This window comes from Carassius carassius, chromosome 3 (assembly GCF_963082965.1).
Source record: "Carassius carassius chromosome 3, fCarCar2.1, whole genome shotgun sequence".
Classification (NCBI taxonomy): domain Eukaryota; kingdom Metazoa; phylum Chordata; class Actinopteri; order Cypriniformes; family Cyprinidae; genus Carassius; species Carassius carassius.
Genome location: NC_081757.1, coordinates 40,649,205 through 40,668,979, shown reverse-complemented (window position 1 = coordinate 40,668,979; position 19,775 = coordinate 40,649,205). Strand labels below are relative to the sequence as shown.

Genomic DNA, 19,775 nt, shown 5'->3' with positions numbered 1-19,775 from the left:
AGCATAAAGTATTTTTGGTAACAGTTAACTTGTATGCATAATGCATTATGAAGGTATTCATGATGTACGTCGTAAAGCATTATAACTTAAGAAATAATTGTAAGAGTTTAAATGCATTATAATTTTTGAAAGTTAGTTTTTCTTTTAACGCATTGTGCAACAATGAATAGATAGATTTTATAATTTATGATTTAGATTTTCTCTTTAAGAAGATGACACAAAAATTCACACAATGACAAGCAATTTGAGGAGTTAAAGGTGACGTGTGATTTTTATAAAAATCTTTTTTATTTTTTATTTTTTTATAACACCTCCTCTCCAAGCTCAACTAATAGCAACATTCATAGGTTCATTCCTGAAAAAAGTGAACATTCTGGATTCATCAGAACATCTGTGTGTGCTTTTGTTTAACACGGAAACCGGTGTCAACCAATGGTGTAAGCTAAGGGGCAGGGCTAACTGTTTGTCTGACCAATGACAGATGAGGGACGTGTTCAATAAACTTGACTGAAAGCTTTTCAATTTGACTGAACAAGGAAAGCATTTGTCTCAAGTCTCTTTGTAAATCTGCACAGTGTGAGAGTTGCTGTTAGCGTATGATTGTGGTTTGACCCTGACAGAGATGAAGCCTGCTTTTGAATGCAAAAACGCATTTTTATCTGGCGTATTCATTGACATTTTTGCACATAATCACAGTTTGTTCTGGACAGACATAGATCGAGATGAAGTTCCCGTTGTTGACATGACCAAAGCTTGATCTCATCATCATTTGTGCATTTTGTTTTTACAAGATGCTTTAATATTTCCTCTCAATGCCAAGAAGCCAATGTTTATTTTTGTACTTCATAGTTTCATGCAGATTTCTAGGTCCTCCAGTGCAGAATCTAGGATTTGAGGGTCCTAAGGTAAACTGTCGCCCATCAAGGTACTCTCTTTGAAGATACTAACTATTCATGTATTTAATGTGAGAAGCATGCCCTATATAAATGAATATAAATATATATATATAAAGAATATATTATCATGTGATTATTTGTATAAAATATGAACTTTTCTGTTTATAAGAAATTGTTTTAATATCTGAAGCATAATGTATATTATATTTTTAAGTTTCTAATTTAGCATGCAGTACACTGCTGGATATTTTCATTGTGTTAAATTATTGAATTGTTTTTAGTTTAGGAGGTCGTTTGAGTTGTTTTACTGATTTAGTAAAAGGACTAAATGCGAGCACTTTTGCTGTGATGACTGGCTCAGCGTTTCATTTCAGATGCTGCTATGCTTCGTTTTGAGCAGAAAGCTGTATTTTTAATTCACTTTTCAGCCAAGTAGCAATAAATTTTTTTACTGTGAAACGTGTCTTTGATGTCTCAGAAGTCCTTTATGGGATGTATTTGCACATAACTAATGTGCATGTCTCATCTATAGTTGCGTAACAGACGCACATATAAAAAGAAGGAAATGATCTTGCTTTGTTAAATTAAAAACTGTGGCTCCGCGGCACCAAAGATAATACAGACATAATTAAATATGTATGTTATGTAATATATATACAAGGTTTCTGCAGGTTTTCATGATGGTAAATTTTAGACCAAACCAAAAGTTTAGATAATAAACTGAAGGCAATGAAAGGTGAGTATGTTCTCTGAATGTAAATGTCTTGAGAAAAACACCATTTTAAGTTGTATTAGCAATACTTAAAAGTTGGAAAGTACAACTTTTCAACCGATCTCCAACTTTTTAATTAAATTTATGGAAACTAGAATTTGAAAATGACTTTTACTGTACCTTCTGATCACACTGCATTGGTCATTTTTGTTGTTTGCCAGTGCAATGTCTAAAAATACTTAAATCATTATACATTTACCTGAGAAACAAAAATATCTGGCTCAACTTAATTTAAAGGGAAAACCAGTTTTCATACCTCATTGACATATTTCTTCTTCTTTCAAGCTTAAACTCCTAAATTTGTTCAATATTTTAAGACTTTAACATTTGCATCTAAAGTAAACAAATTGTTTAGATATTTATATTTTCTATTATTATTATTTCTTCTTTGCAGAGAATGCAACATTTAGCATTATGACTATGAATTTGTAACTTAAGCTCTGATTTAAGCCCTTAACTTGTGGAAGGATGAATAAAGACTTTAAAGAAACCCTAATAAAAGTAATTAATCTTGTGTAATTCAACTCATTCTCAGTATTGTGTGTTTCTTTTAAATTAATGAATCAAATCTAATGTTTGTGAAGAATATTTGCAAACGTCCTTCATCATAAAAACTCTTCAGAAGAAGGCAAACAAATTAAAAACTTTTTAAAAATGGAAGAACACATATCCTTCTGATACTGTAAAAATACTAACCAAAGCATTCACAGTGCTGTTGGAACTTCAGTGCCTTCCACATTCGAATCTCTTTATGAAATGGCATAACTTTCACAGGTTGTCATCTTCTGTCGGCCTCTGCTTCATCTTCCTCACGGAAACACGGCGCTTATGGGAAATATAATAATCCCCAGAACCCCAAACAAGCCTCCACCCATGTCTGCCCCATTGAGATTGCACCCTGTGACCTTTGCTACTGTACATGGCTTCCCTCTCTTTACAGACGGGGTTGTTGTAGATCTGAACACAGAGCCTACCTTTCACTGAAATGGACGAAGTAGGCAGTGATTTGTCTGGGTTTCGTTCAGGTTTCTTGTGTTTTGAATGTACACACCCGTGAAACCAGTCTGACTCTGACTCCGCCCCACAGACGCCACAACATTATACACATATTCAGCTCGAGATTTGGAGACGTGGAGAATTATTTTAATTTGATTTTGGTTTCTACTAATAAGAAAGCTATGAAGAGTGTTAGAATTTTCTCCGCATTTAAAGTCTTCGTTTAAGCAATCGTATGACAAATAATGGCCTTATTGCATTTTTTTATTTACTTTTTTTATTGTAGTTTTTCTTATTGTTTTACTGCCTTTTCAAATGTCATTACTTATATTCCTGTTTTCAGCAACAACTACAATGTTCGTCAACGTTTCTAAATACATATGAACCATTTCGCGTTTGTGTGTAACAAACTCTCCAGCAGAAATGTTATACCTACTTGATTAGTCGTCCTTAAGCTTGTGTAATTTACTAAAAGAAAGAACACGTGCTAAAATGTACAGTATGATGAGTGAAAACATAGATCACACGGTATAAACAGAACTATAAAATCTATTATTTTGAACCAGAGAGTCAAGCACTTTTGGGGCAGATCTATTAACAATCATTTTACTTAATTTTCAAGAGTTATAAAGAGAAGGCGTTCTATCAAACAGTTCGTTTCAATGAACAGAAAAAAAAGAAAAAGAAAACACGATTAGCCACCAATTGTCACATCTGCTGACTATATCTGGATATACTGTTCTTTTTTTTATATAGGCTATAAATGATTTTGATGAGTGAATTTACTGTGGTGAATATTACATTTTGCAAGAAGTAATAATAGTTTAAGAATAAAAATCATAAATGTTGTCTTTTTGAATATTAAAGAAGCCAAACAGTACATCGTTAAAAAGTAGAGAGAAACCCTGGAGCACATGGCGATGGATAACATTAGAGAATTCAATCCAAAACAGCGGTGTATGAGAACCGTGAGAGTAAATAATAATTATAATAATGATGATACTGATGATGATAATAATAAAGCCTTTTTATATTATTATCATTAAACAATACAAACATTAAAACATTGAGGCAGTACACTTAAAATCATAAAGACAAAAAAGAATATACACCGATTTGTTGCCAGGTCTATGGTCAAAGCTAATGGGTCTGTCACGTGATAAAGAAAAGATTCAAACCCTAAAGACTCAATTCTCTTTCCAGCTCAGACTGCATTGTTTAACTAAAACCCGAAGACTTGTCAGATAAGAGGTGAAGTGAGCTTATCATAGTCTGAAGACCCAGGTAAACAATGGATTCATCTTTTCTGTTTATTATAGCATTATAGTTTTGTATTGTTTGTAGTGTGATCAACGTTTGTGGAAGTAGGCTACTAGTAGACATGTTAGGAAAGTAGCACGTGAGATTTTAATTATATTTGATAAAATTAACAAAGTGACTCGCACACTTAATGTTCATTTTGCTGAACGAGACTCAAAGGTCCGAGTCAGTAAAACTAACCCAACTTCCCATCACTATATCACATACACCTAGGATGCTTCGAGGGTGAGTAGAAGATGAACGAATTTTCATTCTCGGGTTAACTAACCCTTTAAGGAAAAATTACCATCAGTAAGTAAAGCTGCTGTGTTATTTAAAATTAGATGTTGCTAAAAAGTTCCAGTTCCTCATAGAAGTAAGCTTACATCCTTGTGGTAGTTGTAGTCTTTAAACATAAAGTCATTTTATTTTATTCATAAATCAAAAACAACCCATAGGAAATTTGTGAGTGAACCCACTGCTCGAAATTGTCTTGCAGGTTTTAGGATTACAATCCAAACTCCATTCTTTGATTAACTTTTATTGTTAAACTGAGTGAAATGCATGCCCATTGGCAGAAAAGAAAAAAAACTAAAGGCATTAGGACTTTAAACATGTGTCAGCTTTACAATGTGTTCATTATATATGCATTTGAAGTGGCTTATAGGCCTTTAGCAAAGCCATTGTTCTATAGCTTTTAAGTTTGTAGAGAACTCAGTAGATTAAAAATAAATCTATGAATCAACTTTAATATAATTTCTCTCATTTTGTTAAGATATTTTTTATTGCAGGTATAAACAACTGCAACAATTAGATACAACATCGGATGACAGTATGAATACAAGTAATAACACAGGAAGACAACAAATAAAAAAGTTAAACAAAAGGTCTTTTTTCACAAATTTGATACTTTGTTGTTGTTAATGTTTTTAAGTGTTGTAATTAGGTCGCCTCGTTGAAAATTATGTAATTTGGGTAATGTTGAAGAAAATGTACATTTATGAATATAGTGTTTTGCAGATAAAATAAATACTTTTTACTATACATTCCATGTTATGTTTACAATGAGTAAAAATAACAGGATATATAGTTAAATCAGTGTCTAAATCAGATTTTGTAGCAAAGGATTTTGAAAAGCCAGACTAAAATTCTTTTAAAAAGGTGTCATTAAAAAAAAAAAATAATAAATCACTCAATTCCAGTGAAAATTACCGAGTTTTGATGTAGGCCTAATCTCATTAGTGGGGTATGCAAACATTTTAAATGTAGTTATTTTACTTAAACTTCTTTAAAAAAATGCCACACTTTTTTCCAGTTAATCTTATCTATTAAAGAATTTTAACAAAAGGCTGTCGAGTAATAACATTGTTAAGTAACGATGACTAAAAAGAATGCTTACAGTAACTCAATGCAAGTTTGAATTTGCACGTCATTTTGGCGCGCCCGCCCGCCCTCCGCGCACGCACACGATATCGCAGGGCGCGCGCTCGAGTAGCACACAGGCGCGAGATAAAGATGGCGGCGACGGTGAGGGAAACAGCGTGATATGCTGGAGTAGTAGCACTAAACCAGAGTAAAACCACTGTATGACAGACCATAGCGAAATGGAAACCATGTCACAGTAGGCGTTTACTGGTAACATCAATACCAAGTACTACAAACTCACCTCCCCCCCCAGACAACATTCATCTTGTGTTTGTGGAGAAATCTCACCGGGAGCATGGCTTCGCAGAGCAGCCAGGTAGGAAAACACTTCTGCCGCTTTCTGTGTTGCGCTTTAGCTCGTAATGGCGCCCGGTGTGTGTGGTTAGTCTCGAGCTGTACGTGACTCTCTGTCGGAGTGTGTTTTGGGCGCGAGTGTGTGTGTGTGGCCCGCGCGCTGCTGCTGCGGCCTGACCACGCGATAATAACGGTCGTTAGCAGACGAGCGTTCCTGAACCTACCGCGCTTCTGACGACGTTTCTATCGGATATCCCGTGTCAACCGCCTCCACCGGGTACAGTAAGAAGGTATGAAGTGTTTCTACAAAGTGTCTTTAGTTTAAGCGAGTTGAAATCGAGTCGCATCGTGTGGCTTATGTAGTATAATGGGCCTGTTGATTGGGGGCGGTATCGCTTCCTGTCTTCAACCTCATTCAAACTCTCTCGTTTGAGTTTTTCGCTTGTTTATTGCGCACATGACATCCATCACATCTTCAGTGACAGCTCGTCACTGCCAGAATGTAATTTAGCAGCTTTACAGCGGGTTTGAAGTCTGTTAACTTTAAACGAGGCACATTGTAGATGCTACATCGTTGTAGCTCTGTCTGTTAGCCGCGTGCTGGACGATAGCGTCTCAATAACGCTTTCCCTGAGGTCCTGATTAAACCAATTGTTTGATGTCGTAAACAGGCCTGTCATATTCAATATAAATCGTGTGCTGTCTTTAAGTTTGTCACTTTCATAATGTCAAATAGCTTGTAGCTCTGCGCTGTATTAGGTTGCCATATGGTTGAAATGAAGACTGATTCTTATAAATATGTGAAGTTATGAGTATTTCTGGTCACTGGAAGATGCTTGGCTGCTGTAACAAGCAATCTAAAATGCACGAAGCACAAGATCCTGTTAAAATGTTAGTTAGCCAGGCTACCTGTCAGTGTTCATGTAAACCTGAAGAATGTTTGTTCTCTGAATTCTCCCATGTTTGGGTTGCTTTTTTCACCTGGCTTAATTTTAAACGTAGCTTAAATTCTTACAGTATTGTAAGGTTTATCATTAACTTACTCTCCCTGCCATGTTCACAGCAAATTTCTCTTTAGATATGAGTGTTTGGCGATATATCGTCAAGATCAATGTTTAAACCTATATTAAGTCTTATTTTTGACAGCACTTAAAATGTCCGATGCACTGAGGATCCTATAATTCACTTTATTAATTTACTGTCTTTGTACCAGTTCTTTCTTGTATTATTAAACGGAACTATTGAAGTAAACTGTGTCTGAAAAAAGTACTGTAGTGTTTGCCATTCTCAGTAATAAAAAACGACAGTATTTACCCATGTATGGTAAGCATTCAGCATACAAATGAATATAATTTAAGGTAGTCTTTGGAAATATAAATATTTAATCCCACGATTAGATCCTCTGAAGTGTGCGTTTGTAGCCTGCATAAATAATATAATATTAGTGTTACCCCTGTCTTTTTTCGCGTAGTGTACGAAGACAAATATTTTTTTTTTTTTGGTGAAAAATACTATAATAGGACTACCGAATTAAAATGTGTGCCCATTTTGTTGTTCCTGGTCAAAAATGTCAAGCCGTTTGATAATTGCTTGATAATTTCCTATGCTATATCACCATATCTTGAATGATAAATATTTATTTATTTTTTTATCTTTAGTGGATAATTTGTCAGTGTTCATTTAAAAAGTGTTGTTTTTCAGTGTTGCATGTCATTTTTTTATAGACAAAGTGGGATTAAAAAGATTCTCAGAAAATTGAAAAATTATCCGAAAAAGTTGTCATACCCTGTGAGCAAAGTTGGTAAGTTGTAGTCCATTTCGATAACATGAACTAGCATTTTCAGGGGAAAAACTCTCTGGATCAAAATAATCAGGACAAAATTAGGTTTCAGTTGAGTATGAGGCATATTAAGTTCGTCTTAATTCATTTTTTAAATCATAATTTAGTAAATATGTGAATATATTTTTTTTGCATAAGTCATTTAATATTTTTTAATAAGTGTTTTAGGTCATCTATATACAGGCCAGCAGCCACCCTGCTGTCAAAAAAAATATTGGCATTGGCCTTCAAATAAAGCTGTATCGGTTGAGCGCTAATATTCACCGCTTATTTTTAGTCAGACTGGTTTAAGTTGACTAACTGTAACTGCTGCAACTGCATACACAAACGTCAAACACAAGTTGAGTTAACTGATTTAAAGTAAATTCACAGCCTTGTTGGAATCCCACATTGAGTAAACAATAGTTTCCGACTTAATTAAGTGCATGCTTGACATGCATGTTGCTCTGTACCCCTTAGATTCACTTGGCATTGGTCACACTTTCAACCATTGGAAATCTTTGTGAGCCGATGTGTCTATTAATGGTGTGTGACAGTCTTTGCAAAACAATGTTTACAAGGATTGGGCAATGTTGGATTGAATATGTGAGATGAATTCGATGAAGATGAGTCCTGTAATAAAAGAAGCGCCCTGAAAATGGAAGTTGGATGTCCTGCAATTCAGGGTTGGGCAGGTTATGAAGTGCCAAGTTTAGAGGATATCCCTCAGTTGTAGCCTGTTATAGATTAAATAAAATAAAAATATATGCAGGCAGCTGATGGGCACTCTCCAAGTATGATGACATCTGCTTTAAAAGCTCAGTGACCTGTGCTTGTGGGATGATGGTACAACAGGATTTATGGCTAGTAGCTGTTTATGTGTGTGTGTGTGTGTGTGTGTGTGTGTGTGTATAACATATTGAGATTTGTTGCTCTAAAGAAGCATTGGGGATATGCAGATTTGTCGAGTTAGTAATTTCTGGCCTGAACAATATAAAGGTCTTGCCATAGCATAATAAAGTATAGCCATATCTGAAAGCGTTTGAATGTGGCAATGGTTGTGTCTGGTTATGGGAGAACTTGTTATGCGATTCTTTTTAAGGGAAGGTCTGAAACCAGAAAATCCAGTGACTTGTCTGGTTTGTCTTTATCTGTAGGGGGATGACACATTTTACATAAAACCGCATTCAAAGCAGCTCTTTCTATATCTTCATAAATGTGGTTTAACAGTTTAACGTACTGGAAGATGAGGTCATTTAAACAGATTTTAAAACTACTTGAATTAAGCAACCTATCATGTTAAAGTCAGCATGGAACTAAAGCTGTGATCGCTTTTGATTCCCTATTGTACGGTGTATCTGAGTGAAACTGCTTCTCAAACAAGTAATGTAGACCTGGTCTTGAATTTGTCAATTCAGTATTGATTGGATTGTTTGCTTATTGCTACGATCTCATGTGAGTGATGGGTTGCTGGAATGGTGGGATTTTTGTCCTGGCCTCAAACCGGTGCAGAAGTCATCAGAGAAGGGATGTTGTTGGCAAGGTGAAGTGGGAAAAATGTTTTTGATTAAAAATTATTAGGGATAGGCATTCTAAGCAAAAATAATATTTGAAAATCGCTGGGTATTATTTGATTATTATCTAAAAATCACAACCCTCCCTAGGGCTGGCCGATATATCAAATATTAGCGATAATATAGGAATAATTTTGATGACGATGTTAAATTTGAAAATATCGGGACTATCGAATATTTCAAATTCAAGCATACTTTCCCAAAAGAACGCGAGTTTAAATCCCTGAATCAGAGATTCACTGTTACATGGATACATTTTCTGTTCAGTTGTTTGCTTATTTTAAGCAATCTGGCAACCTTGCACATGTGCTCACTCCACTTTGGGGAAGCTCGGCCAACGATGATCTGAAAACACTAACAAGCTGGAGTTTTGCGATCTAATGAAAGCGTCATTCAGCTGGTCTGTGTTCTGTCATGAGATCTCGACTGTATTGTTTGCAATTTTGATCACTGAATAAATGCACTTAATCGACCGCTGATATTTGGAATTACTATTAGGGAATTTCACTGTGATATTTAACAGTTTTCATAATATAGATAGATAGAGTGCAAAATTCTTTGGTATTCATTTATATATAAGAAATAGCTATGTGCTTCAGCAACTAGTTCCCCATCTAAGAGGGGTTTTAGTGTCAGTAGGAACATAGTTTCATGCCACAGAGCTTCTCTTAAAACCGCACTTGTGTTCTTAGCTAAAAAAAAATACTTGTAAATTTTTTTTTAGATAAAATACTTATCCAAGTTGCATAGTTTAAATTGTCAATTGCATGCAGTAAGTGATCAGTGGTCTAGATTTCTTTTAACTTTAACATTACTTTAACTTTAAAAATAGCTTTTTAATCTAAATTGTTTTTGTTTGTTTTTTTAATGGGCAAAGGAAAATATTTTTTTGTATTTAAATGCAAATGCAAACATATCAAGATTTTTTTTGTATTTAAATGCAAATGCAAACATATCGAGATATATATGTTTGCATGTTGGGGGAAGTCGTGGGGGGGGAGAGTCGTGGGGGGGAAGAGAGTCGTGGCCTAATGGTTAGAGAGTCGGACTCGCAATCGAAAGGTTGTGAGTTCGAGTCTCGGGTCGGCAGGAATTGTAGGTGGGGGGAGTGCATGTACATAGCTCTCTCCACCCTCAATACCACGACTTGGTGCCCTTGAGCAAGGCATCAAACCCCCAACTGCTCCCCGGGCGCTGCAGCATAAATGGCTGCCCACTGCTCCGGGTGTGTGATCACAGAGTGTGTGTGTGTGTGTTCACTGCTCTGTGTGTGTGCACTTCGGATGGGTTAAATGCAGAGCACGAATTCTGAGTATGGGTCACCATACCTGGCTTCTTATTTTGAATATCGTAAAAAAAATTTGACCATCGGGAGATAATCATATTTATATATCGCCCAGCCCTCCCCCGCAAGCACGCACACACAAACAAACACCCATAAACCGAGAGACATGGGATTAATGCTTTCGATCTGTATGATAAACTGTTTAATTCAGAATATAGGCTAGAGGTCGACCGATACTAGGTTGGGCTGCACTGGCTGATAGTTTTTAAAATCGATACTGAACAAAAACTAATACAGTGCTTTAGGGCTGAAACGATTCCTCGAGTAACTTGATTACAAAAAATGATAGAGGCAAATTCCTCTGCCTCGAAGCCTCTTTTAATTTATTTTAAATCTCACGTCAGCTTCTTTCGCAATGATTCTTTTAATGTGACACAACGCGTTTACGTCGACCACAAAGCGGAAGGAGACACAAGCGCTGTGTCTGAAATCACATACTGCAAGGAGTCAGCAGTGTTTTGATTTGAGGGCGCGGGCAAACATAAAGAGAACGTGGTGGCATGTGTCCATTGCAAGATAGAGCTGGCATACCACAACTAGGGCCCTATGATTTCCGCAATGCAGAAAACGTGAAGGGAATCGCGGAATCCAGTCATAAAAATGGAATTTACAGTTGAATGCGGAATGGCACAGAATTTGCCAAATTTTGAATGAATTAATAAAAAATAGGTCATTGCACTTACATCAAATCACGATATGGACTAATATCTGTAAATATTAAGCCGGAACAGTCTATTTAAATATGAATCCTGCATGTTCTGCGTGTCTGTGTTAATGAATGGAGCAGAAGCGCGTCTTCCTTATTAACACACACGGAAGGGCGTGTGACGCTCCGGTGATTTCAGCATCTGCGGTCTCACTAAATAAGGACGTGAACACATGAACAACATCTCCAGAACTGCTCTGACAGTCACTTCATGAGCATTTGACCGTTTGATTTGAGTAAAACTAGCGTCACATCACATACACAGAACTGTAAAGGTACGTCAACCCGTCAAAATAAAAGTCTGGTTAAAGACTATTGTTCAGCAGAATGTACATAGCCTACCACTAAAAAAAAAAAAAAATCTAACAATAAGGTTTAATCACACAACATTTCTTCCATGTTTTATTTTTAATAGTAAATCCCCTTTGTTTACCAAAAAGTTAAGTTTCAATAATTAAAAGATAAATTAAATTAATGTTTTATGTGTCTAATGTTTTATGTGCATCTCAGAAAATGCTTTATTTAAATACCCAACTGGATGGCACTTAAATGCACTTAATTCATCTGTCAACTTTCTTGTCATTGTTCACCGTACAAGTACAGACAGAGAAACGATGGGTAATAATTAATTTTTTATTTTTGATGTATGCATTGCATTCTATGCATTTAAAAAATAAAAAATAAAAATTTCTAAAAAAGGAAACTTAGTTGTTCATTTTAAGAGACCTGTGACAGTGACGGAGGGACCGCACGTTCACCATGGACGTTAATATGCACAAACACACACCGAGACTGTTTGGTGATTCAAGAGTTTATTGTAATTATTGATCAGAGATTGAATAAAATACCTGCAACACTCAGGCCACACTCTCCATTACAGAAACAAACACAGACTACCTTCCATTACAAAGACATTCACATTAGTGGCCAGCACCATTACCACATGTGGAGGGACAAATTTTACAGAAAACACTTTACACATGTTCCCTTAAATATACAGTCTGAAAGAAACGTATTGGCATGATGTTCTACTTAATAAATCTACTTTGATGTTATTAATTCGTTCACATTAAACAGGAAATAACAGCAACAACTCGGCCACGTTGCCCCTGAAACCCCCACGCTCAAATAATACATGGTAGATTCCCACCCTAAGCGGAACCAATAATTCCTGCCATTGTTTCTTACCAGGACTCTAAAAATCACTGGACAAACGCTACACGGGAACAATACACATAGTTTACAGGTATTTCATTCACTCTCGGATCAATAATTACAATAAACTCTTGTATCACCAAACAGTCTCGGTGTGTGCTTGTGCGTATTAACGTCCATGTTGAACGTGCGGTCCCTCCGTGACCGTCACAAGGCCCAGGAGTCTCTTGCAAAATTAATATTGCACTTTAATTAAGCAAAAACACATTTTATCCGATTACTCGATTAATCGATGGAATTTTTGGTAGAATACTCGATTACTAAAATATTCGATAGCTACAGCCCTACAGTGCTTTATAAAAAAAAAAAAAAAAAAAAACAGTACTGAACCGTAGTAGTAATAATAGTAAATGTTGAAATTACCACACTCTAATAGGGCTCTATGAAATCAGTTTTTCCCTAAATTCCTTTTTTTTTTTTTTTCAAATTCCTTTACTTTCTGTACTTTTCCCTACAATTCGAGTGCCTTGGAGTTCTTGTCTTTCCTTTATTTACATTTTAATTTTTCTCTTTTCTTTTTTTTAAAATTTAAACATTAATTTTTTTAATTAAATTGAAGTGTATTAATCATAAAGTCTAATTAAATCATGAAACTTATAGATTTTCACATCAGTTTAACAAAAATGACATGTTTAGGGCCCTATGAAATTTATCACCATATTTTTTTTTTATTGTTACCAAATTCTTTTTTAGCATGTATAATTATTTGAATGCAAAAAAACAACTTTTTTTTGTTTTGTTTCTTAAAGAAGCCTAATGATTTTTCCCCCCTCAGAAATTCAGTTTGTATAAAAACATTTTATCAAATCAAGGCATGAAACATTAATTTCATTTCTTTTAATTACTGAAAATTAAGCAAACTTTTTTTTGCCAAACAAAGGGGGTTTACTATTAAAATTCAAACATGTAAGAAATGTTGTGTGATTAATCCTTAAAAAAATAATGTTTGTTTTATTTTAGTAGTAGTAGTAGGCTGTGTATATTCTGCTGAACAATAGACTTCAATTCTATAATTAAATCAACTAATTGAATATTCAAAAATTGTTACCCATCCCTAAAAGTTATGAGTGCACATAAGTATGTGTGGATAAATCATTTCTAGTCACTGCAGTATTCCATAAACTAATAAGAACGGGCAGTTTTTGTTTCATTGCGACTTTAACACTTCCTCACTTATGAGCATCACCCATGGCTCTTTCGCATTCATGAAAGTGTGAGTGTGTTATCACCAGAGCATGTTGAAAATATTCATATGGTTAATTTGTGGTAATCCCCAGTCCAAATGAAGAGCGATGAGGAGCTTAGTGTGGTACGTGCGGCACGCCTGTTGAAAAGGGGCACAGAGACATTCTTTCTGTTGTGATGGTACTCGCCATCCAGAGGCCACTAGATTACGGCTTGCCGTTTGTCCCTTGTGGTGCCATTTCAGCAGTGTAGGTCAGAGATTTGCAAACGGTTACATGCTTGAACTGCAATTTCTTTTTTTCTTGCGTTCCCTTTTCATGCAGCTAGTGGTCAATGCAAAGGGGTATTATGTACACGCTTTCAGAGCCTGTTGAGTTTTTCATCTTTGAAACATTTAGTTCATCTTAATACTGTCATGAACATGAAGTTACTGAGATGTAAACTTTAAAAATAATTTTATAGTTCCGTAATGGTCGCTGTAGTTATCAGTTTTAATTCAATTTAAGAGTAAGGACCTATGAAATAATTTTTTCCTAAATTCAGTTTAATTTTTTTTTCTAAATTCAGTTTTTCCTTTTTTTATTTTCTTGACTCCTTTTTAATAGTTTAAAATAGTTTAATATTAAATGTCAATTTTATTAATCAAAATCATGTATTGAAATCATGAAACGTATACATTTCACATCAATTCATTAAGATTAACAAAAATTACATGTTTAGGGGACTATGAAATTTTTTTTTTTTTCTCCCCATATTTTTTATTGTTACCAAATTCTGTTTTAGCATGTCTAGTTATTTGATTTGGAGGAAAAAAGTAAAAAAAGAAATTCTTAAAGTAGCTTTTTTTTATTTTTATTTTTATTCTGTTGTGTATTTAAACGGGGTCCTATTATGCTCTTTTACAAAGTCTTGATTTTCTTTTGGGAGTGTACTAGGACATGCTCATGCTTGGTGGTTTGAAAGACGCGTAATTGTTTACATGATTTACATTATTACAATACCTTTTAGGGTTCCAAACTGTGCATTTGCAACCAAAAATAGCAGGTCCTCATCTCTCCAGGGTTCCCACGCGTCCTGGAAAACCTGGAAATCCTGGAACATTAATGACCAATTTTCCAGTCCTGAAAACACATGGAAAATGAGAGAAAACATAGGTTGTTCTGGAAAAAATCTTGCTGTCCTGGAAAATTATTATTTTTACATGTTTTTGATCATTAAAGAATTGGTCGACAACTGGTTGAAACAATTAACGTAACAGAAAGCGCTCTGTTCAGGGATGCTGAGTTTTGACACGTGAGCTCACGCTGTTTAAACTCCCTGTGACGTATGACACTGTTTCGTGTTGCCGGTTTTCAGGTGCTAGAAATTAAGTGCTCGAATGTTTGCAGCAAATGTTCACTGGTATGGAAGTAATATTTAATTACATGTTAATATTATTGTAAAGTAATTATTTTCATACGCATGTGCAAGGGGTCTGCACGGCGAATTACAGCATGAGTGACGTCATTTGCCTGAGAAAAGGTTATCGATTTGTTAAGTCTATTTTATTTAGAATCGTTGGAACTTCTTGCATCCCCATGACAAGTCAGACCCAAATTTCCCAAACCTGTTTTATGAACGATATAGGAAGTGAAAATGAAATGCTGACGCGATGCACAGCGATAATTGCATGTTCATAGTGCAGCACAGACTTGTGAACATGAGGCGAAGGCCGGTAGTATATAATCGTACTTATATAAACGTGTATATATAAAGGCACGTTTGCTATTGCACTATTGTCTGTTTGCTCTGTTTCACCAACCTAGTAGTTCCAAACAGACGTTTCTCTTAGCAACAAACATTACAGTGACGTTTCTTCGCCGAATGAATCTTTGAGAAACGATTCATGACCCATTCATGAAGACCGTCATTTTCTTCATTCCTAAATAAGCGTTTTGAATGAATCGTTTGATAGAGTGACTCCAATGATTCACTCATTAATACTGTTATTTGCTGCCATCTGCTGGTGGTAATAGTTTTAATTTTTAAAGCATCTTACCTTTCCTCTTTCTATTCTAAATTGTATTTATTTTAAAACATTAAATTTGTTGCGTTATTTATACAATTGTGAAATACTGTTCGTTTATTGTTTTTTTTAAGAGAGGAGAGAGGAATATATTACTTTAGGCTGTGAATATGTGATCCTTATATTTTATTCCCATCATCATGAAATTTGAAATGTCCTGGAAAAGTCCTGGAAAATGATCTCTGAAAAAGAGTGGGAACCCTGTCTCTCCTGTGCAGCAGAGCTGACATTAACCTGATAAACGGAGCTCAGTTGAGCAGCGTAAGAGGTTGACGTAGAGATGTGTGATATGAAAGTATGGGTTTTTTGGGGGCAAATATTAGGGAGAGAGAAAAAAAAGGCAGCTATTGATATATCGGTCTATATTCTTAGTTTATATTATACACTGTTTTTTTTTCATTCATCCAATTAAAGAAATTTAGGGTAATGATTAACATTTATATATATTTTTTTACTTTAGCCAAAAGAAAAATAAATAACAAGCCTTTGCCATCAGCATAGCAGTGATGAGAAAAGCCATGAATGACAGAACCTACTGATACCATGTAGACCGAGAAGAGAAGTGGTCCAAGAACTGAGCCCTGAGGAACCCCAGTAGTTAGATGTTGTGACTTGAACTCCTCACATCTCCAAGATACTTTGAAGGATCAATCTGATAGGTAAGACTCAAACCAATGGTTTGTGGTTCCTTAGATGCCCTTTGCCAATAGGGTTGACCGGAGGATCTAGTAGTTAACAGTGTCAAAAGCAGCAGACAGACACAGCAAGATAAGTATTGAATATTTGGAATCCGCTCTTGCCCCAGTCTCTGTTAAATGTCCACTTCTGAAAACAGACTGGTTGGTGTCGAGGAGGTTTTTTCTGTGTGAGAAAGGCACAGACTTGGTTGAACACAGCTCAATATGCGATTGGGCATGGGCACTTCTAAATACCGTGAATACTATTCCCATCAACTGGTAAAAATGCACAAATCCGCTGTATGCTGCTTGAAAGATGCGTGTGCTGCTGATATAAACAAGCATGCATGAGAAGCACATGGGGGAACGTGTGAGAGATGCGCTTAATGAAAGCACACTTACTCTCTGACAGCAGATGACTAAAACTGCAGAAAATGCAGCCTGGAAACCCCATAAATAAAGCAGCTGCGCTATATTCTAAAACATAATTAAATATTTTTAAACAGTCAATCAGATTTGTGTATTTGCTATGGTGCTCATCACAGCGCCAAATTCTTAAAGTCTTAAGTCTAAATATTTATTTTCTAACTTTTTTCTCTCTCTTAATCTGGATTACAACATGCCCTAGATATTGTTTGAAAGAGTTTTGATTCTTTTATTGTTCATTCACACTTTACATCAGGGGTTCAATAGTTACCATTATTTAAAGGGTTAGTTCACCCAGATAGCAAAATTATGTAATTAATAACTTGCCCTCATGTTGTTTCAAACCCGTAAGACCTCCGTTTATCTTTGGAACACAGTTTAAGATATTTTAGATTTAGTCCGAGAGCTCTCAGTCCCTCCATTGAAGCTGTGTGTACGGTCTACTGTCCATGTCCAGAAAGGTAAGAAAAACATCATCAAAGTAGTCCATGTGACATCAGAGGGTCAGTTGGAATTTTTTGAAGCATCGAAAATACATTTTGGTCCAAAAGTAGCAAAAACGACGACTTTATTCAGCATTGTCTTCTCTTCCGTGTCTGTTGTGTGAGAGAGTTCAAAACAAAGCAGTCTGGATATCCGGTTAGTGAACGAATCATTCAGTTCACCAAATCGAACTGAGTCGTTTTAAACGGTTCGCATCTCTAATACGCATTAATCCACAAATGACTTAAGCTGTTAACTTTTTTAATGTGGCTGACACTCCCTCTGAGTTCAAACAAACCAATATCCCGGAGTAAATCATTTACTCAAACAGTACACTGACTGAACTGCTGTGAAGAGAGAACTGAAGATGAACACCGAGCTGAGCCAGATAAGAAGAATCGAGGAGCTGATGATACTGCGCATGTGTGATTCAGCGTGAAACAGACCGACACACAGAGCGCATGAACCGAACTGATTCTTTTGGTGATTGATTCTTAACTGACTCTGTGCTAGTGTTATGAGCGCGGGTAAACCGAAGGCTTGAATCAAGAGCAATCATCGCAAATGATGCCATTACGTCGAGCACAAAAGAAACGGTGAACCGTTTCCTTCAACCTGTTTATTGAATCGAACTGTCCGAAAGAACTACTGGTGATCCGAAAACCGATGCAACTGGTTCTTGACTCGTGAACGAGTCGGTCTTTTGTTTGTTATCTGGCTCGTCTCGGAGTTCATCTTCAGTTCTCTCTTCACAGCAGTTCAGTCAATGTACTGTTTGAGTGCATGTATAACTCCGGGATATTGGTTTGTTTGAACTCAGAGGGAGTGTCAGCCACATTAAAAAAGTTAACAGCTTAAGTCATTTGTGGATTAATGCGTATAAGAGATGCGAACCGTTTAAAATGACTCAGTTCGATTTGGTGAACTGAATGATTCGTTCGCGAACCGGATATCCAGACTGCTTTGTTTTGAACTCTCTCACACAACAGACACGGAAGAGAAGACAATGCTGAATAAAGTCATCGTTTATGCTATTTTTGGACTAAATTGTATTTTTACATGCTTCAAAAAATTCCAACTGACCCTCTGATGTCACATGGACTACTTTGATGATGTTTTTCTTGCCTTTCTGGACATGGACAGTATACCGTACACACAGTTTCAATGGAAGGACTGAGAGCTCTCGGACTAAATCTAAAATATCTTAAACTGTGGTCCAAAGATATACGGAGGTCTTACGGGTTTGGAACAACATGAAGGTAAGTTATTAATTACATAATTTTGCTATCTGGGTGAACTAACCCTTTAATTCATTAGTTAACAAACTGCCAATGAAAAATTCTTCTGAACATTCATTAATCTTAAGTATTCCAATATTTAATACCACGTTGTTCAAATTTAAAGTTGCAACAGTGTTATTTAATGAGCTAACCTGTACTAAGACTTGTATTTTTATTTTTAACAAAGATTAATAACTTTTGTAGCAAATGTAGCTCATTGTGAATGTTAATGCATTAACTAAGGTTAACTAATGAGGTCTTATTGTAAAAGGGTACATATAGGTCTTTATGGTTCTTTTGCACTTTAATCTGTGTAAAACTGAACTTTTATATATTTTTCTGTATTGCTTTATTGTATTTAAATGTTCAGTTATTTTTGTTATAAGAAAGTTATTAAACCTGTTATACTGTACTTTTCGGAAACTAAATTTCAATACAGTGATACTGTATACCATGATAAAAGCATCAACAATTAATCGCAACATGAAAATGGATACTGGCATATCCCTACATTGTACTCTTTCACCCTGCAGAGGTTTACTTTGTACACTGTCCTTCAGTTTGGGGACCACTGGAGTAGGCGATTTGCGCTCCTAATTTGGTCTGTTATGATGCTCAGTTTGATTACTAATGTCTGTGTAGTACTGCGTTTCATAAAAACTTTCACTCTTTATCGTCATTTGTGTTACAATTTGCAAAGCGTACCAATTTTTACAACATATAAATGCTAAATTTGAATTCATGAATATATAACAATATCCACGGTATAGCAAAATTGCACGCGATTATATAATGTGCAACTTATTACTGACAAGCTGCGCCAAACATGCGCAAAATATTATCGTTGTTTGGTGCAGCTTGTCCGTGAACAACGGCTCTGTTAATGCTGCTTGTGAAATCATGCACTTGCAGAGGTTTACCGCTGATTACAGAACCAGGTTTACTGACAAGATGCGCATTAAATATCGCATGCGATTTATCGTGCAGCCCTAGAAACGTTTAACCGGCAAGGTTTTAAAGCACATGCAAATAATGTACTTCTATAATTGCGACGACGTGCAGTGTCTCGTGCATGTAACTCTATCTCTAAATTAACATTTGATATGAATGTGTTGCGCGAGCTGGGAGACCTAGTAAATAAAGTTCATTGCTTGAGGTAGATGTTGTGTTTTGTAAGTAAATGTTTCATTGTATTAATCATGTTGCCTCCTTTTTCACTATAAAACTACAGCATATATTGTATCTGACACTGTGGGCTCACGTTACAAAACTAAGCTAAGGCCGTCCTTAAAAATATTTTGGTTTGCAGTAACAGTAA

At 35.7% G+C, this 19,775-nt stretch overlaps 1 protein-coding gene across 2 annotated transcripts in view; it reads left to right on the top strand.

Annotated features, from left to right (window-relative positions):
• The first annotated feature begins 5,444 nt into the window (after nucleotides 1-5,444).
• LOC132126905 (ubiquitin carboxyl-terminal hydrolase 10-like) overlaps nucleotides 5,445-19,775 on the top strand; it is a 35,056-nt gene continuing 20,725 nt past the window's right edge. For both annotated transcript variants that reach the window (XM_059538509.1, XM_059538499.1), the window contains exon 1: nucleotides 5,445-5,704. In XM_059538509.1, coding sequence (XP_059394492.1) covers nucleotides 5,684-5,704 — 21 coding nt within the window. In that variant the 5' untranslated portion in view covers nucleotides 5,445-5,683. The remainder of the gene's footprint in view (nucleotides 5,705-19,775) is intronic.